At 46.3% G+C, this 24,052-nt stretch overlaps 1 protein-coding gene across 1 annotated transcript; it reads right to left on the bottom strand.

The window, feature by feature from the left end:
- Positions 1-341: 341 nt before the first annotated feature.
- On the bottom strand, positions 342-24,052 carry LOC120998385. The gene is made up of 3 exons (XM_040429056.1): positions 23,948-24,052; positions 6,899-6,973; positions 342-4,187 (listed from the first exon to the last, which is right to left on the bottom strand). The coding sequence occupies exons 2-3, from the start codon at positions 6,964-6,966 to the stop codon at positions 1,820-1,822; spliced, it is 2,436 nt and encodes an 811-aa protein (XP_040284990.1). The 5' UTR covers positions 6,967-6,973; positions 23,948-24,052; the 3' UTR covers positions 342-1,819.

Genomic DNA, 24,052 nt, shown 5'->3' with positions numbered 1-24,052 from the left:
AAAATCAAGGAAGACCCACGGACGAAAAAACGGTCACGGATCACGGAAAAACTGAACCCCGTTTTGCGGACCGCAAAAAAATACGGTCGTGTGCATGAGGCCTAATAGACATTTTACTTAGCATTCTGTATTAAAGAATGCTATTATTTTCCATTATAACCATTAAAATGCTTTGCACTCGCACGGAAGAAACTGAACAACGCAACGCAATCGCAGACAAAACCGACTTAAATTGCGTGCGCACTCGCGCGGGCTTCCCGCAACGCATCGTGACCTCTTCAGCGACACCCATGTGAAAGGGACCTAAGGCATATTGGTACACCATAGACTTTTTCCAGAGAGGGCTTGGAGTGCCGCCTCTGGCACCCGTGCCATATGTTCGCCACCACTGATCTAGGGATTGGTGAATAAAACAAAATAACAATTGTGTGCCTCCAGAAGTCACTTTACATCAGTGAGAGGGGGAAGCAATAAGGATTACACCACAAACTAGCGCATCAGTCATATACCAGTGCAGTGTATTGCAACATCTCCAGTTTATTTGCATAGGACATGACAGACTGGGCCAGGACCTATGGCCAACAGCAAGATCCTTCAAAATATGAGATGAGGTTATGACGTTGTTACCGTAGCAGATGTTAAAGGGGTTTCCTGGGGAGGATTTAAACAAAAAACATGTCAGAAAATGTTAAAAATAAAGAAGCATTACTCACTTCCACCGATCCCCTGCCAATGTCACTCTGACACTGCTCTGGTCCCCGCGCTCTCCACCTCTCCACTACCTGTCCCAGCTTAACATGCCTGAAATGCCCACTCAGGTTGAGAGCAGCTAGGACCAAAGCAGCATTGGAATAGCAGGGGTGGGTGACTGGTGGAGATGAGTAATGCTTCTTTGTAATTTGTAACATTTTTTGGCCCTTTCTTTTTAAATTCTCTCTGGAAAGCTTCTTTAATTCTACTCAGTTCAATTATAATTAAAGCAAAATGAAAAGTAAAGCTTGAAAGGCTATGGACACCTTTGAGTCAATTTTTTATGATTGCATTTTACTCCTTTTGGGCTAATAACTATTGTTTTCAGTTGGTCTTTATTAACAATTTTCAGCCGTTCTTGACACACAAGGGTATGATTTTTAAAATCAGTCTGGTTGCAGAATATCACTTCTCAGTCCCATCATGTGAAGCCTTATATCTGATCTCCTGACCTCATAAAAACTATCAAACTGAGGTCAGGAGCGTCACATGAGCCGTCACTTATAGGAATGAGAAGTGATACTCTGCAAACAGACTGATTTTTAACCCCTGTATCTCAAAAACGGCTGAAAATGTTAATAAGACCTATTTAAAAAATATATTTTTAGCCCAAAATGAGTAAAATGCAATCTTAAAAAAATGCCCCAAATGTGTTCATAGCCTTTAACATATTCTTAAAGGAGACTTCACTTTTATAGCGACATTCCCACTACCCTGAAGCCCAACGCTTCAGCTGTAGATCTACCATCATGAAGCTGTGTGTTTGCAAATCATGTAACCGAGCCTCTGTTCTGATGTCCCCATGACAATACTACCTGTCATGTACTGTGGCATTTCAGTATTGCCACACAAACATTGTTTGGAACCCAATCAGCTTTCCCATCAATGACTATCATAACTACCACTGCTCAAGTTAACTGGATTATAGAAATTGATTGCAATTTAGAGCCACACTATGACAACACTGAATTGATTTTCTGTGCAGTAAAGTTGCTTTTGTAGAATGCTCTTGGTAGGTCTCCTTTAAACAAACTGGATAGCACAGCAGTTTTGTTTTATGAAGCAATGTTCATTCTTGTGCTTTTTCCTGCAAATATTCCTCCTGCATTGGAATTACTGAAAAATGTTCCTCCTGCACTGGAATCACCAACGAGTGTCCATCCTGCACTGGAATCACTGACAAACATCCTTCCTGTACTGGAATCATTGACAAACATCCTTCCTGTACTGAAATCAATGACAAATGTCCCTCCTGCACTGGAATCACTGACAAATGTTCCTCCGGCACTGGAATCACTGACAAATGTTCCTCCGGCACTGGAATCACTGACAAATGTTCCTCCGACACTGGAATCACTGACAAATGTTCCTCCGGCACTGGAATCACTGACAAGTGTTCCTCCGGCACTGGAATCACTGACAAATGTTCCTCCGACACTGGAATCACTGACAAATGTTCCTCCGACACTGGAATCACTGACAAATGTTCCTCCGACACTGGAATCACTGACAAATGTTCCCCGGGCACTGGAATTACTGACAAATGTTCCTCTGGCACTGGAATCACTGACAAATGTTCCTCTGGCACTGGAATCACTGACAAATGTCCTTCCTCCATTGTGACCTCTGGCAAATGTCCCTCTTGACTTGATGGCCCTTGCAAAGAAAATTCCTGCATTGGAGTATCCAATAAATGCCCCTCACATGCAGATATCCCTGGTGCATGTTCTTCATGTGCCCATTCCTCTGCTGAAGGTCCCAGGTTCCCCTCAGTGGCTGCTTTCCAGTTTCTTAACGATACAGGGTGTGGAAGACACAGAAACAGGCGGCAGAATTTGTAGGCCTTTGGAGAGGCATAGTACAGATTCAAAGCAAACTCCTTCATGAGGCTGGAGTACTGGGTGACACTGTGCCGCCGGTAACCATTTTTCAGCTGCTGTGTGAACAGAACCTGAGTGAGGCCACTACAGTGCTCTGCAATCACCTGCTCTGGATCTCTCTCCATCATGTTGTTCTTCCGTAAATCAACCAGTGTCTTTTTCAGGCTCTTGATCTTGACTCCTTGGCGCAGAACTTGCTTCTGTAAGGTTTTGATCTTTCTCCGTAATTTAACAACTTGTGGGTCAGCAACAGGGGCGGGGACATCGTTCTCCTTGTCGCCAGAAACAGCAGAGTACGCATGGTCAACAGGAATGTAATCAGCCATGTTCTCACAAGGAGGTCTGGATGGCAGGTTCCAACTAGTCTGGTTCACTACAACTGTCATGCCTGGTAAACGATTCCCAGTCAGTGCCCCTGTCCCCTGCTTCTTGCCCCTTGCCTCCACCGTTTGCTTATCAGCAGGTTGTGTTGTTTCCACCCTTTCACCTTCTGTTACCTGCGCATCCACTTCCTGCTGATCATCGTAGGTTTCTGATTCCATATTTGCACCCCGAGTTTCTACTACCTGAGGCTCATTCGTTGCTACTGCCTTTACGTTCTCACTCTGACCTTCCTCGGCCTGCTTCTCACTCTGTGTTTTCTCCCCATTCTTCTTGTTCTTTATTTCCATTACCTGCTTCTCTTCCTGCCCTTCTGCAATCTGCTTTTTGTCCTGTGTTTCCTCCTCATTTTTCCCTCCTTGTACTTCAACTGTCTGCGCCTCATTTTTTCTTCCCTCCTCAACCTGCAATTCCACTGCCTGCTCCTCAACCTCAGATTCCACCTCCTGCTCCTCAACCTCAGATTCCACCTCCTGCTTCTCACCCCGAGATTCCAACACCTGTTTTTCAACCTGTGATTCTACTGCTTGCTTCTCAATCTGTGATTCTACCACCTGCTTGTCAACCTGTGATTCCACTGCCTGCTTCTCATTCTGAGATTCCACCTCCTGGGTCTCAACCTGTGATTCCATCACCTGCTTTTCAACCTGCAAGTCTATTGGTTGCTTCTCAACCTGCAATTCCACCACCTGCTTCTCAACCTGCTTATCTACTGCCTGTGTTCCATCCTCACTCTTTATCTGCGATGTCTCCACTGTCTGATTCTTGCCCTGTGCCCCTTCCTCCATCTGAGTTCCCTGCTTTTCGACATGTCTTTCTATTACTTTCACTTCACTCTGTGTTTCCATTTCCTCCCCACGGCTGCGGTTCCCACCACACTCACTCGGGGTCTCCTGAGTCATATCCCCACCCTTCACTTCCTTGAGTTCTGAATTTTCACTTGCTGTTTTCTTGGTATATTTTCTCTTTTTAGTCTTTTTCTTCCGTTGGATAGGATAGATGGGAGTGGGTACAGCATCCATACGCAAGTAAGGACAGGCAGCACCAGGACGTATCATGTAGTCTTTCTCCGTGAAGTGGTCACTGCAGACTTTGCTGTGAATGGAGGGTTTCCAATCATCTCTCTGGACAGCTTCAATCCACTTAGCGAGACGTTCTGGGTCTTTCATGGGAAACCTGCAGATTAGAAATCACTAATTTATATTGGTTTGAGATATATATATTGTAAGAAGGTAAAAGGAATCATCGTAGATGATAGGTATGTGTCACCGAGGTTCCTGGCCTCGGTGGAGTAAAAGCCAGTTTTCTGTGTCAGCAGCAGTTGCTGTTTGACACCTTGCTAGCTAGTATGGCTGTAAATAGCTGATCTGGAATGGCTCTTACTCGGAGTAGTCAAAGTGCTGGGTGGGTGACTACTCCCCATGGTCCAGGCCAGGTTTTGACAGGCCTATAAAAAACAGCCAGCAGTGTCAGATGGGTGGATTACTCCTCTCTGACACTGAAGCGGTCTGTAACTCTGCTGACATCTGAGGCCTGTGTGTGGGCTGAAAGCTGAAGACAGTGTGTCGGGCGAGCAGACCGCCTAAAGCCTGCAGGTGGACTTTCTGAGGCTGAGCATTCAGCCGGGTGTGGATTAAACACCCAGGATCAAAAGGTGAATGTTTTTTCTGTATGAACTGTTTTGTGTGTGAACACCAATACTGAAAATGGACTGTGATACTGTGAACCTGCAACTAGTGTGAATAAACACTGCAGTTTTTGAGTTACAAACGTGTCTGCCTCTATACTGCACCCGCTTGTCCTGTCTACCAGAGCAAATCCCCACAATATATTTATACACACACAACTTTTTAATAGATTTTTTTAAAATTCTTCATCAAACTCATAGTTGTTGTCAGTGAACATTCTTGTCTACATCCAGAGGCAGAAAAGCCATCACCACCAACTGCAGTTATGTTATTAGGCACTAGCCCAGACAACCGAAGGACACCAATTATCTACCAGAACAGTGGTCCCCAATCTTTTTCACACAAGACATTTTTCATGCGGACCAAGGGTGGGTGCAGTGCGGAGGTTAATCACTCACATAACAAAACACAATAAAGTGCATATTACAAAATACATGGCCAACAATGCCAATAATAAAACTTAAAAGCCAAATAATACCGCTACACTATTTATGACCCAGTCATTAATAATCCCATTTAGGCCCCCACTCAGGTGATGGCTCCTCTGACTGAAGTGGTTCTTTTTTATCTCAGTCCTGCACAGATCACCATGATGATGTCTCCTGACAACAACTTCTTTCTGCATAATTGAGTGCACCTATTTAGTAAAGTGCCTCCTTTTATACTCCTACTTAGTAATCATCCCCGTACATAAAGTGCCCCCCAGTTGTGGCCGCTTTACATAAAGTGCCCCCTAGTAGTGTTTTAGTTTTTTTTAAATATTGCCCCCCCCCCCCCAGTAGTGTCTCTTTATATGAAGTGCCCCCTAGTAAATAATGCACCAATCTCTCCTCCAAAGAAACAAAATACTCACTTTACTCCCGCTGTCTGCACAAGTTATTCTTCCAGCCTCATGGAGGCAATCCGGAGCTGCGGTGCGGAACGGAGGCACGGAACCCCATGGAAGCACTACAGAGTGCTTCCATGGTGTTTCTGTCCGTGCCTCCGCTCCACAAAAAAATAGAACATGTTCTATTTTTTTAAGGTGCGGACGGTTCACAGAACCATTCAAGCTGAATGGGTGTCGATCCGTCCCGGCCGCCGCACGGATGTTGACCGTGCATTGGGGACCGCAAACTGCGGTCCCCAATGCACGGAACGGCCGTGTGCATAAGGCCTTAAAGAGCTGTTGGCTGACAGCTATTCCTCCATACATGTATACTCTCAGACTGACTCTGTTGTATACGTGTTCTCAATGGAGAGAGGGGAGTAAGCCGCTGCCAGCTAGATACCTCTGGCCGCTAATCTCCCATTAAAACAAAGGATTTAGCATGCTGAAATCAAACTGCCCAATCCTTCATACACATAAGACAGTTTGTCTGGTCCCCCTAAAATCAGTGAGTTTGGCTCACTAACGCAGACAGTAAAAGGCCAATTGTCTGCAAATTTGTACCTTGTACAAATGTTTGCTAATGAACCCCATTGCGTAAACACACCCTGAAGCTGCCACACTGGTGCATAGATCACCCAGATTTCATTATGGTGTCTATAGAACTAGAAATGATCATTCATGACCAATGTAAATCTGTTCCAATTTTCCAAAAATTCATCATTAGACCATCACTTTAAAGTGGTTTTCCGAGTGTTAGATACTGATAACTCCCGGCATCCCCACCGATCGTCTGTTTAAAGAGGGTGCGGTGCTCATGCAAGCGTCGCGGCCTCCTACCAGCTTAACAAGCACAGCCCCGTCCACTGGATTGCAGCGGTGCTTCATACTTTACTTACATGGGGCTGATCTACGCCTAGGCTACATGATCGATTAATGTGATGTCACTGGTCTAGGAAGAGGCCACAGCACTCACTGGAGAACAGTGGCCTCTCCAAACAGCTGATCAGCAGGCCCCCCACCGATCACATACGGATGACCTTGCCTGAGGGTAGGCCATCAGTAACACTCGGACAACCCCTTTAAATGACTGGTACCTAAAAGAAACAACATGGATGCACAATACGATCCGTGGCCAATAACCGTGAATTATCTAAGATGGATACAACTGCAACAAACACTCAGCTGTGAGATGTAATAGGCCAGGACTGGTTTCCAGCCTCTGCAGGTAAACAAGAATTTTCCTATTCGCTGACAGCAAGAAGTGATTTTGAACTTTACACTACACACTTCCATTTACTGGACGCCCCCGGGGAATTTGCAGGAATTACCTGAAGAAGTGTTTCCCACATCCCTTGTGCATGCGATTCTTACAGCCGAACATGGCGCACACCGTCATCTCGCCACTGCAGAAAACAAAAGTAAATCTGATGACTGTCCCAGAACTCATCACTGTACATCTACCACCAGTAAATGGCTCTCAGTACTGTCTTCACTCCTAGAACAGCCGGGTGACAACCATCATGGCGGCCATTACAGTTCACATGGGACAGTCACACAGTTTTAAAGGGGTTGTCTGGGCTTTTACTATTGATGAGCTATCTTCAATATTAGATTGGCAGGGGTCCCACACCTGGCAACCCCGCCGATCAGCTGTATGATGAGACAGTGTGTGTAGTGCGCATATGCCATCTCCCTTCTCTCATCCTGTCCGCTGCTGCTGTCTATGGGAAAGATCATAGACAGCAAGAGCGGACAGGAAGAGAGAACAGAGACGCACTACACGCGCCGTCTCATCGTACAGCTGATCGGCGGGGTTGCCAGGTGTGGGACCCCTGCCAATCTAATATTAAGAATAGGTCATCAATAGTAAAACTCCGGACAACCCCTTTAAATGTGAAAATGATGTAGCAGCGATGTCTGCCATCACTAGGCAGAATAATGAGTCTGGAAAGCTGGGAGGCAGCCATGCTGGGGGTCACACAGCTTCTATTTGTCTTTTACAATGCAAGAAATCACTTGCAGAATGGTATATGGGGAAGGGGGTGGCTGTAAAAGGAGATTTTTGTATAACTTACCAGTAAAATATCTTTCTCGCTTTTCATTGGGGGACACAGAGACCATGGGTATAGCTATGTCCTCTAGGAGGCGTTGACACTAGTAAAAGCTGTTAGCTCCTCCCCTGGCAGCTATACCCCCTCCAGCCAGGAGAGAGAGCTTCAGTTTGTGAGAAGCAGTAGGAGAAGCAAGAAAACCAACGAAAAAAAACGTTGTAACAGCAACAATGCCAAGAACCGAACCAGGTTCTAACCAGCAACAGCCACAACTGTGGCCGAACAACAATACTGGGTGGGTGCTGTGTCTCCCAATGAAGAGCAAGAAAGAGATTTTACTGGTAGGTTATACACAAATCTCCTTTTCTCGCCCATATTCATTGGGGGACACAGGAACCGTGGGACGTTCAAGAGCAGTCCATGGGGAGGGAATAACCACAGACCCATGGAAGCAAGCGTCCCTGCTGGTAGCTAAGAAACTGCCGCATGCAAGACCTTGCGGGCTAAGCAGGGGCCTCAGATGCATAAGAATGCAAAAAAAAATTGCATGTGTGTAAGGAGGATCGGAAGCCACTTATACAACTGTGCAGCCGAGGCGCGATGCCTCAGAGCCCAAGAAGCATACACCGCTCAGGGGAGCGAGCAGTGATACTTAAGGGCAGAACGGTAAGGCATTTGCAGACCGACTCCATCGTGCAATTGCCCCTTGGAGGCCGCCAATTCTTTGCGTGGAACCTCCGAATGACAAAAAAGGGGGGTTCCGTACGCCGGAAGGGACTGGAGGCTGCCAATAATGACGTAGCTCCCTGCCTTAGGGAGTGAAGGAGAGGGGCAGTGAAGGAAGGAAAATTTATACATTGAAGTGGAAGACAGAGACCACCTTCGGGAGAAAAAAGGAATGGGCCAGAGAACCGCCTTATCCTTGTGAAGACCAGGAAGGGTTCTCTGCAAGAGAGCACCCCCAACTCGAAACACCAGTCTGATAGATGAGAGCCACAAGAACAAACTAACTTCTAGGACAGGAGCCGGAGAGAAATGTCTCCCCAAGGGCTCAAAGGGATAAGACTGGAACTCTGAGAGAACTATAATCAGATCCCAAGGCGGTAAGGGGCGGTACGGAGGAAACGTATGTGCCACTCCCTGAAAGAAGGTTTCCATGGGCACAGGGGAGGCCCCGCCGTCAACCAAGACCCTAAATGCCAATGTAAGACCGGACCCTAAAGGAAGGTAGTCTCTGAGTGGCAGTGACAAGAGACATCTCCTAGAAGGAGAACGAGATGAGCGTACCACGCGCGACGGGGCCAATCCGGAGCGACTAAGTTTATTCAGAATGCCCTCCATCTGATCCTCGGTAGAACCCTGGGTAGGAGAGAAGAAACACGTAAGGAGGGAGAAACTCCCGCCAAGGAGATGTCAGGGCATCCATGTCGTATGTTTCCGGAACTCCTGCTCGGGAGAGAAGGTGGGGAGCTTTCGTATAGATACCGTTAGCACACCCAGACCAATGGAAGGAAGTCCCTATAGAAGGAGGGATGTGGAGGGCGCCACAGCCCACCAGTCGGGACCGGAGCGTGCCTGGAATGGAAGGCCACTAAAAGAATACCCCATGCAGGTGCAGATGAGGGAAGGTAGTAACATAGGAACTACCAAGGCATGCGTGTCTATGAATCATGATCCAGAGGAGGAAGGGGACAGGGGAAGAATAGGTCAGGTCCAAGCCCATTTCCCGCAGAGACTGGCGCTATGCAGAAGTAGCCAAGAATTTCAGTTGTAGAAGAGTCCATCACCTGACGAAAAAACTAAACAGACAGACCCCAAGTATGTAGTGGTATGCAATACCGCTCCCACAGTAATAGCCAGTGCTCGCGCCGTCAGCGCAAAAAACTGAGAGGGAGGCCTGAGACTATCCGTAGAAGCCACGTACCCTAATGCCCCAGTTTAAGTAGAACAACCTTAAGAATTCTACCTGGAACTGCGCCGAACAGGAGCAACTGCCAAGCTGGCGCCAGGGTAGGGCTCCTACCTGAGGAGATGTCCCACTGCAGCGACCCCGAACTCAAGCATTAGCGAAAGGCTGCACCTGTGGAGGAAAACACGCTGTAGTTGCTACCAGAGCGCCAGCATAACCACTTTCCCAGAGAAGGAGGAGTGGTGGATAGAGAATACAGTCAGTGAGCACTTGACTCGTTGGAACGCACTCACAATATATGTGCAATGGTGTACGCACTACAACTGATGCGGACAATATCATGACGACTGGAACAATGAAGACCCATGGAGATGGGAGTCTCTAGGACACAAGACAGAGGAGTTATAATCATGGCCAAAACCAGTACCAAAAGAACAGAATAAGAAATAGCCACCGTATCCACTCATGTAGCACTAGAGTAAGAGTACCGGGCACCGTTGAGTACCGAATGTTGAATTGCCGTATCTGAAGATATTCAGTTATTCCCCCGTTAGTGGATCACTTGCGAAAGGGAGTAAGGCAGGCAGGAAGCACAGTGATGTGTAACACTCCAGCTATGGGAGGATAGCGCGACAGTCGGACCGTATCGAATGGTGGTGCAATTACCCCACCTATGGAAGGTGGAATGCATACGGAGTACTTAAGACAGTGGTAGCGAAAAGACCCCACCTATAAAGGAGGGTTAATGCCCACGGCGAGAACTAGTGCATATGGCGAGTCCTGTACCCTGTGGGAGTGCAATTAGCACCTAAGTAAGGGGGTAATGCATACAGCACACCTTGTAACCAGTGATAATGTCATCCTGGCACCTGTGGAAGGAGCTATTGAATACGGCAGGTACTGAACCCAGTGGAGATGCAATTCCGCCACCTACAGAAGGGGGAATGTATACATCCGGCACTGAATCAGTGTTATTGTACTTAGTCCACCTATGACAGGGGACAATGTATAAGGTCAGTACTGTATCCCAAAGTAGTGCAATTACTCTGCCTAAGGAAGGGGGGTAATGCCTACGACAAGTGCTGCTGGCCACCGTAGACGCAATCTTAGGAGATTGCTTCGGATTCATGTCAGGGACTGAACCAGTGATTCTCCCCCCCCAGTAGGACCCGCTCCTGTGAGAGAGGGTGCGCCTGAGCGTGACCCGGGGAGGAAGGGAGGGGGTGCAGAGATGTTCGAGGAGAAGATGACCTGATGTGGTCCACTAGCGCGCAGGAGGGGGCCTTAGCAACCAAACCACCCAGGGGGTGGAATGGGAACAGAGGTCCCGTATAAATCGCGCCGGCTGAGAATCATCAACCAACGACCGGGAGGGTGGATTGGGAACAGGGGTTCTGTTATAAAATTGCACCGGCAGAGAACTATCAACCAAACGACCCCAGAGGGTGGATTGGGAACAGGGGTTCTGTATAAAATTGCGCCGGCAGAGAACTATCAACCAAACGACCCAGAGGGTGGATTGGGAAAGTTCAGTTGTCTCCCACTGGAATTGCGCAGGTGGGGAATCATCAACCAAACGACCAGGAGGGTGGATTGGGAATCCAGAGGTTCTCCACTGTATGGCGCAGGTGGTGAATTATCAACCAAATGGCCCCGGAAAACGGATTGGGAATCCTGCGGAGATCCTTCCTGAATTGCGCAGGTGGAGAATTAGCAACCAAACGACCCAGAGGGTGGGTTTGGAATGCTTCAGCTGTCCTCCACGTGATGTATGAAGGTGGAGAATTATCAACCAAATGACCTCGGAGGGTGGATTGGAAATTCCAGAGGTTCTCCGCTATATTGAGCAGGTGGAGAATTATCAACGAAAACGGCCCCGGAGGACGGATTGGGATCCTGCAGTGGTCCTTCACTGGATTGCGCAGGTGGAAAATCATCAACCAAAACGGCCCCGGAGGACGGATTGGGATCCTGCCAGTGGTCTTCACTGGATTGCGCAGGTGGAAAATCATCAACCAAAACGGCCCCGGAGGACGGATTGGGATCCTGCAGTGGTCCGTCACTGGATTGCGCAGGTGGAGAATCATCAACTAAAACGGCCCCGGAGAGCGGATTGGGAACCATTAGAAGTCCCCCTTACCGAGATAGGACACGGGCCCAGTGTGGAACCACACTGACGGGTGGCCCTGCGGCTGAGGAGGGGGACCCGAATGGATGCACATTTCCTTTATTATTATTTTATACATTTTCACTAGGAAGCGGTCTCAATGACAGGCAGGAAGGGGTTAAAATTCTCCACTCATGCACTGTACTTAGAGGGAGGAGCCCCAGATCGTCAGGTGCCGGCCAGGAAGGGTTAATGCAGTCAGGAGGACCAGTGACGAAGCTCAGAAGGTGTCTGGGGGAGAAGTGCCCCCCCCCCCCCCCCCCCCAGACGAAAGCTGTGGCATTTCAAGAGAGTGCCCCCCCCCTCCGCCGAATGTTGCACCGGCCGTGTCAGAGATCGGCCGGACTGACTGGGGGCGTTCACCCGCAGATGATAGGCGGGTAGGGCAGAGAAGCGAGGGCCGGAAACACCGATGCGATGCACAGCCGATCGCACTGCATTTAACCCCATCTGGAGTGGTGCACCGGCGTCCTGCACCAAGGGGTGTAAATTGTGGTAGGTGTCGGGGAGCGGGGGCCTCTCTGTATGTGTGACTGAGCGTCTCGTTACCAGCGGTGCGCTCGGTCCCCACATGCTCCGCCGGCAAGCCACAGCCACCAGGGAAAAATCACTCACTCCATGGCATTGCGCCGCAGGCAACTCCCTCCACTCAGCAACCCCTGCAGCCGCCCGTCTCCGTTTGCTCTAGGCCTCCGCTGGAGTCGCCGAGCTTAGGCACATCGCAGGGTAGGTGGCTAATATAAGAGATGGTTGCCCACCAGTACCCGAGATAGGACCTGACCGGGTTGCCCTGACTATGTCGGACGCCATCTTTCTGTATAATGGCGCAGGCATTGCCATTAACCCCCGATGGACTGATCAACCAATTGGCCCCTGGCCTGCCTAGTAAGGGGGGAACTAGAAAGCTGCCACAACAGAGACTGCCCCTGGAAGGGTTAAACTAGCTAGAGATACCAGGAGGCAGGTGGCATGCCTTAATCGTAGGTGTGCTTGGAGCGGGCCCCTGAGTGATAATGAACGAGGGAGGGAGGGGGAAGAGGGTTGATACTTACCTATTCCCGTTGTACTCACCTCATCCTGCCGCCATCTTCACCCCTCCTCTGGTCCAGCAGGGTCACCCCTTCAGCTACTGGCACCGTAGTGGCAAGTACGCTGGAAAAGGGGTGGCTTGGATGGGTGACCCTTGGCTAGCGGATGCAGGGGAGCGAAGCTGCCCTGGTCCACCCTTGTCTTCTGTGGGGGACGGCAGCAGTGCGGGACACCGGCACTGGCGCACTCGACCCCCGGGAGAACAGGGAGGCGAAGCGGACCACTGTTTTCCCATCTGAAAAAGAAGGAAAAAAATAAACTAAAATAAAAAATCTTCAGGAGATCCCTGCAGAGCAGGGAGGACTTGCCTCCTGTTGACACTAGAAAAAAACTGAAACTCTCTCTCCAGGCTGGAGGGGGTATAGCTGCCAGGGGAGGAGCTAACAGCTTTTACTAGTGTCAACGCCTCCTAGAGGACATAGCTATACCCACGGTTCCTGTGTCTCCCAATGAATATGGGCGAGAAATTATTTTAGGGTGATATGGGGATGCAGCAGTGTATTATTATAGACCGATGTACAGGGATGAGCAGTGTATTATAACCTAGTGTGATATGGGGGTACAGCAGTGTATGATAGTAGTGTGATATGGGGGTACAGCAGTGTATGATAGTAGTGTGATATGGGGGTACATCAGTGTATGATAGTAGTGTGATATGGGGGTACATCAGTGTATGATAGTGTGATATGGGGGTACAGCAGTGTATGATAGTAGTGTGATATGGGGGTACATCAGTGTATGATGTAGTGTGATATGGGGGTACATCAGTGTATGATAGTAGTGTGATATGGGGGTACATCAGTGTATGATAGTAGTGTGATATGGGGGTACATCAGTGTATGATAGTAGTGTGATATGGGGGTACATCAGTGTATGATAGTAGTGTGATATGGGGGTAGAGCAGTGTATGATAGTAGTGTGATATGGGGGTAGAGCAGTGTATGATAGTAGTGTGATATGGGGGTTACAGCGGTGTATGATAGTAGTGTGATATGGGGGTACAGCAGTGTATGATAGTAGTGTGATATGGGGGTACAGCAGTTGTATGATAGTAGTGCGATATGGGGGTACAGCAGTGTATGGTAGTAGTGCGATATGGGGGTACAGCACTGTATGATAGTAGTGCGATATGGGAGTACAGCAGTGTATGATAGTGTGATATGGGGATACAGCAGTGTATGATAGTGTGATATGGGGATACAGCAGTGTATGATAGTGTGATATGGGGATACAGCAGTGTATGATAGTGTGATATTGGGATACAGCAGTGTATGATAGTGTGATATTGGGATACATCAGTGTATGATACTGTGATATGGGGGGTACAGCAGTGTATGATAGTGTGATATGGGAGTACAGCAGTGTATGATAGTGTGATATGGGGGTACATCAGTGTATGATAGTGTGATATGGGGGTAGAGCAGTGTATGATAGTAGTGTGATATGGGGGTACAGCAGTGTATGATAGTAGTGTGATATGGGGGTACAGCAGTGTATGATAGTGTGATATGGGGGTACAGCAGTGTACCGATAGTGTGATATGGGAGTACAGCAGTGTATGATAGTGTGATATGGGAGTACAGCAGTGTATGATAGTGTGTATGGAGTAGAGCAGTGTATGATAGTGTGATATGAGGGTACAGCAGTGTATGATAGTGTGATATGGGGGTACAGCAGTGTATGATAGTAGTGTGATATGGGGGTACAGCAGTGTATGATAGTAGTGTGATATGGGGGGTAGAGCAGTGGTCTGATAGTAGTGTGATATGGGGGGTACAGCAGTGTATGATAGTGGTGTGATATGGGGGTACAGCAGTGTATGATAGTGTGATTATGGGGGTACAGCAGTGTATGATAGTAGTGTGATATGGGGGTACCAGCAGTGTATGATAGTAGTGTGATATGGGTGGTACAGCAGTGTATGATAGTAGTGTGATATGGGGGAGAGCAGTGTATGACTATGGGGGTACAGCACTGTTTGATAGTAGTGTGATATGGGGATACAACAGTGTATGATAGTGTGATATGGGGATACAGCAGTGTATGATAGTGTGATATGGGGGTACATCAGTGTATGATAGTGTGATATGGGGTACAGCAGTGTATGATAGTACTGTGATATTGGGATACAGCAGTGTATGATAGTAGTGTGATATGGGGGTACAGAAGTGTATGATAGTGTGATATGGGAGTACAGCAGTGTGTGATATGGGAGTACATCAGTGTATGATAGTGTGATATGAGGGTAGAGCAGTGTATGATAGTAGTGTGATATGAGGGTAGAGCAGTGTATGATAGTAGTGTGATATGGGGGTACATCAGTGTATGACAGTGTGATATGAGGGTAGAGCAGTGTATGATAGTAGTGTGTTATGGGGGTAGATCAGTGTGTGATATGAGGGTACAGCAGTGTATGATAGTAGTGTGATATGGGGGTACATCAGTGTATGATAGTAGTGTGATATTGGGGTACAGCAATGTATGATAGTGTGATATGAGGGTAGAGCAGTGTATGATAGTAGTGTGATATGGGGGTAGAGCAGTGTATGATAGTAGTGTGATATATGGGGTAGAGCAGTGATGATAGTAGTGTGCTATGGGGGTACAGCAGTGTATGATAGTGGATGTGATATGGGGGTACAGCAGTGTATGATAGTGTGTGATATGGGGGTACAGCAGTGTATGATAGTAGTGTGATATGGGGGTACAGCAGTGTATGATAGTAGTGTGATATGGGGGTACAGCAGTGTATGATAGTAGTGTGATATGGGGGTAGAGCAGTGTATGATATGGGGGTACAGCACTGTTTGATAGTAGTGTGATTTGGGGATACAACAGTGTATGATAGTGTGATATGGGAGTACAGCAGTGTGTGATATGGGGGTACATCAGTGTATGATAGTGTGATATGGGGTACAGCAGTGTATGATAGTACTGTGATATTGGGATACAGCAGTGTATGATAGTAGTGTGATTGGGGTACAGCAGTGTATGATATTGTGATATGGGAGTACAGCAGTGTGTGATATGGGAGTACATCAGTGTATGATAGTGTGATATGAGGGTAGAGCAGTGTATGATAGTAGTGTGATGTGAGGGTAGAGCAGTGTATGATAGTAGTGTGATATGGGGGTACATCAGTGTATGACAGTGTGATATGAGGGTAGAGCAGTGTATGATAGTAGTGTGATATGGGGGTACATTAGTGTATGATATGAGGGTACGCAGTGTATGATAGTAGTGTGATATGGGGGTACATCAGTGTATGATATGAGGGTACAGCAGTGTATGATAGTAGTGTGATATGGGGGTACATCAGTGTATGATAGTAGTGTGATATGGGGGTACAGTGTATGATAGTAGTGTGATATGGGGGTACATTAGTGTATGATAGTAGTGTGATTAGGGGGTAGAGCAGTGTATGATAGTAGTGTGATATGGGGGTACAGCAGTGTATGATAGTAGTGTGATATGGGAGTACAGCAGTGTATGATAGTGTGATATGGGAGTACAGCAGTGTATGATAGTGTGATATGGGAGTACAGCAGTGTATGATAGTGTGATATGGGGGTACATCAGTGTATGATAGTGTGATATGAGGGTAGAGCAGTGTATGATAGTAGTGTGATATGGGGGTACATTAGTGTATGATAGTAGTGTGATATGGGGGTGGGTAGAGCAGTGTATGATAATAGTGTGATATGGGGGTACAGCAGTGTATGATAGTAGTGTGATGGGGGTACAGCAGTGTATGATAGTGTGATATGGGAGTACAGCAGTGTATGATAGTGTGATATGGGAGTACAGCAGTGTATGATAGTTGATATGGGAGTACAGCAGTGTATGATAGTGTGATATGAGGGTAGAGCAGTGTATGATAGTGTGATATGGGGGTACAGCAGTGTGTGATATGGGGGTAGAGCAGTGTATGATAGTAGTGTGATATGGGGGTACAGCAGTGTATGATAGTGGTGTGATATGGGGGTACAGCAGTGTATGATAGTGTGATATGGGGGTACAGCAGTGTATGATAGTAGTGTGATATGGGGGTACAGCAGTGTATGATAGTAGTGTGATATGGGGGTACATCAGTGTATGATAGTAGTGATATGGGGGTAGAGCAGTGTATGATATGGGGGTACAGCACTGTTTGATAGTAGTGTGATATGGGGATACAACAGTGTATGATAGTGTGATATGGGGATACAGCAGTGTATGATAGTGTGATATGGGGGTACATCAGTGTATGATGTGTGATATGGGGTACAGCAGTGTATGATAGTACTGTGATATTGGGATACAGCAGTGTATGATAGTAGTGTGATATGGGGTACAGAAGTGTATGATAGTGTGATATGGGAGTACAGCAGTGTGTGATATGGGAGTACATCAGTGTATGATAGTGTGATATGAGGGTAGAGCAGTGTATGATAGTAGTGTGATATGAGGGTAGAGCAGTGTATGATAGTAGTGTGATATGGGGGTACAGCAGTGTATGACAGTGTGATATGGGTAGGTAGAGCAGTGTATGATAGTAGTGTGATATGGGGGTACATCAGTGTATGATATGAGGGTACAGCAGTGTATGATAGTAGTGTGATATGGGGGTACATCAGTGTATGATAGTAGTGTGTTATGGGGGTACAGCAATGTATGATAGTGTGATATGAGGGTACAGCAGTGTATGATAGTAGTGTGATATGGGGGTAGAGCAGTGTATGATAGTAGTGTGATATGGGGGTACATCAGTGTATGATAGTGTGATATGGGGGTACAGCATGTTGATAGTGTGATATGAGGGTACAGTGTATGATAGTAGTGTGATATGGGGGTAGAGCAGTGTATGATAGTAGTGTGATATGGGGGGTAGAGCAGTGTATGATAGTAGTGTGATATGGGGGTACAGCAGTGTATGATAGTAGTGTGATATGGGGGTAGAGCAGTGTATGATAGTAGTGTGATATGGGGGTACAGCAGTGTATGATAGTGTGTGATATGGGGGTACAGCAGTGTATGATAGTGTGATATGGGGGTACAGCAGTGTATGATAGTGTGATATGGGAGTACAGCAGTGTATGATAGTGTGATATGGGAGTACAGCAGTGTATGATAGTGTGATATGGGGGTACATCAGTGTATGATAGTGTGATATGAGGGTAGAGCAGTGTATGATAGTAGTGTGATATGGGGGTACATTAGTGTATGATAGTAGTGTGATATGGGGTAGAGCAGTGTATGATAGTGTGATATGGGGGTACAGCAGTGTATGATAGTAGTGTGATATGGGGGTACAGCAGTGTATGATAGTGTGATATGGGAGTACAGCAGTGTATGATAGTGTGATATGGGAGTACAGCAGTGTATGATAGTGTGATATGGGAGTACAGCAGTGTATGATAGTGTGATATGAGGGTAGAGCAGTGTATGATAGTGTGATATGGGGGTACAGCAGTGTATGATAGTAGTGTGTGATATGGGGGTAGAGCAGTGTATGATAGTAGTGTGATATGGGGGTACAGCAGTGTATGATAGTGGTGTGATATGGGGGTACAGCAGTGTATGATAGTGTGATATGGGGGTACAGCAGTGTATGATAGTAGTGTGATATGGGGGTACATCAGTGTATGATAGTAGTGTGATATGGTGGTACAGCAGTGTATGATAGTAGTGTGATATGGGGGTAGAGCAGTGTATGATATGGGGGGTACAGCACTGTTTGATAGTAGTGTGATATGGGGATACAACAGTGTATGATAGTGTGATATGGGGATACAGCAGTGTATGATAGTGTGATATGGGGGTACATCAGTGTATGATAGTACTGTGATATTGGGTACAGCAGTGTATGATAGTACTGTGATATTGGGATACAGCAGTGTATGATAGTAGTGTGATATGGGGGTACAGAAGTGTATGATAGTGTGATATGGGAGTACAGCAGTGTGTGATATGGGAGTACATCAGTGTATGATAGTGTGATATGAGGGTAGAGCAGTGTATGATAGTAGTGTGATATGAGGGTAGAGCAGTGTATGATAGTAGTGTGATATGGGGGTACATCAGTGTATGATAGTAGTGTGATATGGGGGTAGAGCAGTGTATGATAGTAGTGTGATATGGGGGTACAGCAGTGTATGATAGTAGTGTGATATGGGGGTACAGCAGTATATTATAGTGTGATATGGGGGTACAGCAGTGTATGATAGTGTGATATGGGAGTACAGCAGTGTATGATAGTGTGATATGGGAGTACAGCAGTGTATGATAGTGTGATATGGGGGTACAGCAGTGTATGATAGTAGTGTGATATGGGGGTAGAGCAGTGTATGATAGTAGTGTGATATGGGGGTACATCAGTGTATGATAGTGTGATATGGGGGTACAGCAATGTATGATAGTGTGATATGAGGGTACAGCAGTGTATGATAGTAGTGTGATATGGGGGTAGAGCAGTGTATGATAGTAGTGTGATATGTGGGTAGAGCAGTGTATGATAGTAGTGTGATATGGGGGTACAGCAGTGTATGATAGTAGTGTGATATGGGGGTAGAGCAGTGTATGATAGTGGTGTGATATGGGGGTACAGCAGTGTATGATAGTAGTGTGATATGGGGGTACAGCAGTGTATGATAGTGGTGTGATATGGGGGTACAGCAGTGTATGATAGTGTGATATGGGGGTACAGCAGTGTATGATAGTGTGATATGGGAGTACAGCAGTGTATGATAGTGTGATATGGGAGTACAGCAGTGTATGATAGTGTGATATGGGGGTACATCAGTGTATGATAGTGTGATATGAGGGTAGAGCAGTGTATGATAGTAGTGTGATATGGGGTACATTAGTGTATGATAGTAGTGTGATATGGGGGTAGAGCAGTGTATGATAGTAGTGTGATATGGGGTACAGCAGTGTATGATAGTAGTGTGATATGGGGGTACAGCAGTGTATGATAGTGTGATATGGGAGTACAGCAGTGTATGATAGTAGTGTGATATGGGGGTACAGCAGTGTATGATAGTAGTGTGATATGGGAGTACAGCAGTGTATGATAGTGTGATATGAGGGTAGAGCAGTGTATGATAGTGTGATATGGGGGTACAGCAGTGTATGATAGTAGTGTGATATGGGGGTAGAGCAGTGTATGATAGTAGTGTGATATGGGGGTACAGCAGTGTATGATAGTAGTGTGATATGGGGGTACAGCAGTGTATGATAGTGTGATATGGGGGTACAGCAGTGTATGATAGTAGTGTGATATGGGGGTACATCAGTGTATGATAGTAGTGTGATATGGGGGTACAGCAGTGTATGATAGTAGTGTGATATGGGGGTAGAGCAGTGTATGATATGGGGGTACAGCACTGTTTGATAGTAGTGTGATATGGGGATACAACAGTGTATGATAGTGTGATATGGGGATACAGCAGTGTATGATAGTGTGATATGGGGGTACAGCAGTGTATGATAGTACTGTGATATTGGGTACAGCAGTGTATGATAGTACTGTGATATTGGGATACAGCAGTGTATGATAGTAGTGTGATATGGGGGTACAGAAGTGTATGATAGTGTGATATGGGAGTACAGCAGTGTGTGATATGGGAGTACATCAGTGTATGATAGTGTGATATGAGGGTAGAGCAGTGTGTGATAGTAGTGTGATATGAGGGTAGAGCAGTGTATGATAGTAGTGTGATATGGGGGTACATCAGTGTATGACAGTGTGATATGAGGGTAGAGCAGTGTATGATAGTAGTGTGATATGGGGGTACATCAGTGTATGATATGAGGGTACAGCAGTGTATGATAGTAGTGTGATATGGGGGTACATCAGTGTATGATAGTAGTGTGATATGGGGGTACAGCAATGTATGATAGTGTGATATGAGGGTACAGCAGTGTATGATAGTAGTGTGATATGGGGGTAGAGCAGTGTATGATAGTAGTGTGATATGGGGGTACATCAGTGTATGATAGTGTGATATGGGGGTACAGCAATGTATGATAGTGTGATATGAGGGTACAGCAGTGTATGATGTAGTGTGATATGGGGGTAGAGCAGTGTATGATAGTAGTGTGATATGTGGGTAGAGCAGTGTATGATAGTAGTGTGATATGGGGGTACAGCAGTGTATGATAGTAGTGTGATATGGGGGTAGAGCAGTGTATGATAGTAGTGTGATATGGGGGTACAGCAGTGTATGATAGTGGTGTGATATGGGGGTACAGCAGTGTTGATAGATAGTGTTATGGGGGTACAGCAGTGTATGATAGTAGTGTGATATGGGGGTACAGCAGTGTATGATAGTAGTGTGATATGGGGGTACAGCAGTGTATGATAGTAGTGTGATTTGGGGATACAACAGTGTATGATAGTGTGATATGGGGATACAGCAGTGTATGATAGTGTGATATGGGGGTACATCAGTGTATGATAGTGTGATATGGGGGTACAGCAGTGTATGATAGTAGTGTGATATGGGGGTAGAGCAGTGTGTATGTAGTAGTGTGATATGGGGGTAGAGCAGTGTATGATAGTAGTGTGATATGGGGGTACAGCAGTGTATGATAGTAGTGTGATATGGGGGTACAGCAGTGTATGATAGTGTGATATGGGGGTACAGCAGTGTATGATAGTAGTGTGATATGGGGGTAGAGCAGTGTATGATAGTAGTGTGATATGGGGGTAGAGCAGTGTATGATAGTAGTGTGATATGGGGGTACATCAGTGTATGATAGTAGTGTGATATGGGGGTAGAGCAGTGTATGATAGTAGTGTGATATGGAGGTAGAGCATTGTATGATAGTAGTGTGATATGTGGGTAGAGCAGTGTATGATAGTAGTGCGATATGTGGGTAGAGCAGTGTATGATAGTAGTGTGATATGGGGGTAGAGCAGTGTATGATAGTGGTGTGATATGGGGGTAGAGCAGTGTATGATAGTAGTGTGATATGGGGTACATCAGTGTATGATAGTAGTGTGATATGGGGGTACAGCAGTGTATGATAGTAGTGTGATATGGGGGTAGAGCAGTGTATGATAGTAGTGTGATATGGGGGTACAGCAGTGTATGATAGTAGTGTGATATGGGGGTAGAGCAGTGTATGATAGTAGTGTGATATGGGGGTACATCAGTGTATGATAGTAGTGTGATATGGGGTACAGCAGTGTATGATAGTGTGTGATATGGGGGTACATCAGTGTATGATAGTAGTGTGATATGGGGGTAGAGCAGTGTATGATAGTAGTGTGATATGGGGTACAGCAGTGTATGATAGTAGTGTGATATGGGGGTACATCAGTGTATGATAGTAGTGTGATATGGGGGGTAGAGCAGTGTATGATAGTAGTGTGATATGTGGGTAGAGCAGTGTATGATAGTAGTGTGATATGGGGGTACAGCAGTGTATGATAGTAGTGTGATATGGGGGTACAGCAGTGTATGATAGTAGTGTGATATGGGGGTAGAGCAGTGTATGATATGGGGGTACAGCAGTGTATGATAGTAGTGTGATATGGGGGTAGAGCAGTGTATGATAGTAGTGTGATATGTGGGTAGAGCAGTGTATGATAGTAGTGTGATATGGGGGTACAGCAGTGTATGATAGTAGTGTGATATGGGGGTACAGCAGTGTATGATAGTAGTGTGATATGGGGGTAGAGCAGTGTATGATATGGGGGTACAGCAGTGTATGATAGTAGTGTGATATGGGGGTACGCAGTGTATGATAGTAGTGTGATATGGGGGTACAGCAGTGTATGATAGTAGTGTGATATGGGGGTAGAGCAGTGTATGATAGTGGTGTGATATGGGGGGTAGAGCAGTGTATGATAGTAGTGTGATATGGGGGTACAGCAGTGTATGATAGTAGTGCGATATGTGGGTAGAGCAGTGTATGATAGTAGTGTGGAGCAGTGTATGATAGTGTGATATGGGGGTACAGCAGTGTATGATAGTAGTGTGATATGGGGGTACATCAGTGTATGATAGTAGTGTGATATGGGGGTACAGCAGTGTATGATAGTAGTGTGATATGGGGGTAGAGCAGTGTATGATAGTAGTGTGATATGGGGGTACAGCAGTGTATGATAGTAGTGTGATATGGGGGTAGAGCAGTGTATGATAGTAGTGTGATATGGGGTACATCAGTGTATGATAGTAGTGTGATATGGGGGTACAGCAGTGTATGATAGTAGTGTGATATGGGGGTACATCAGTGTATGATAGTAGTGTGATATGGGGGTAGAGCAGTGTATGATAGTAGTGTGATATGGGGGTAGAGCAGTGTATGATAGTAGTGTGATATGGGGGTACATCAGTGTATGATAGTAGTGTGATATGGGGGTAGCAGTGTATGATAGTAGTGTGATATGAGGGTAGAGCAGTGTATGATAGTAGTGTGATATGGGGGTACAGCAGTGTATGATAGTAGTGTGATATGGGGGTACAGCAGTGTATGATAGTAGTGTGATATGGGGGTAGAGCAGTGTATGATATGGGGGTACAGCAGTGTATGATAGTAGTGTGATATGGGGGTAGAGCAGTGTATGATAGTAGTGTGATATGTGGGTAGAGCAGTGTATGATAGTAGTGTGATATGGGGGTACAGCAGTGTATGATAGTAGTGTGATATGGGGGTACAGCAGTGTATGATAGTAGTGTGATATGGGGGTAGAGCAGTGTATGATATGGGGGTACAGCAGTGTATGATAGTAGTGTGATATGGGGTACAGCAGTGTATGATAGTAGTGTGATATGGGGGTACAGCAGTGTATGATAGTAGTGTGATATGGGGGTAGAGCAGTGTATGATAGTGGTGTGATATGGGGGTAGAGCAGTGTATGATAGTAGTGTGATATGGGGGTACAGCAGTGTATGATAGTAGTGTGATATGGGGGTACAGCAGTGTATGATAGTAGTGTGATATGGGGGTACATCAGTGTATGATAGTAGTGTGATATGGGGGTAGAGCAGTGTATGATAGTAGTGTGATATGGGGGTAGAGCAGTGTATGATAGTAGTGTGATATGGGGGTAGAGCAGTGTATGATAGTAGTGTGATATGGGGGTAGAGCAGTGTATGATAGTAGTGTGATATGGGGGTAGAGCAGTGTAGAATAGCAGCGTGTTACAGTAGTGTCCCGGCCACACACATACCAGGAGCGGTCAGTATATCCACTCTACTTCCAGGTGCTGTGTCTTCCCCAATATGTCCGCCGCCTAGCGCTCTCTAGTGCTCGCCATTACCTCTGTCAAGTGGCC

Source organism: Bufo bufo, chromosome 1 (genome assembly GCF_905171765.1).
Source record: "Bufo bufo chromosome 1, aBufBuf1.1, whole genome shotgun sequence".
In the NCBI taxonomy this organism is placed as follows: Eukaryota; Metazoa; Chordata; class Amphibia; order Anura; family Bufonidae; genus Bufo; species Bufo bufo.
The sequence above is the reverse complement of the archived record's forward strand: the minus strand, read 5'-3'. Positions and strand labels throughout refer to the sequence as shown.

Coding starts and splice junctions, on each gene's coding strand:
- LOC120998385 (XM_040429056.1), bottom strand. CDS start 6,966: ATGACGGTGTGCGCCATGTTCGGCTGTAAGAATCGCATGCACAAGGGA. Junction 4,188..6,898: donor TGTGGGAAACACTTCTTCAG/GTAATTCCTGCA, acceptor TCTAATCTGCAG/GTTTCCCATGAAAGACCCAG.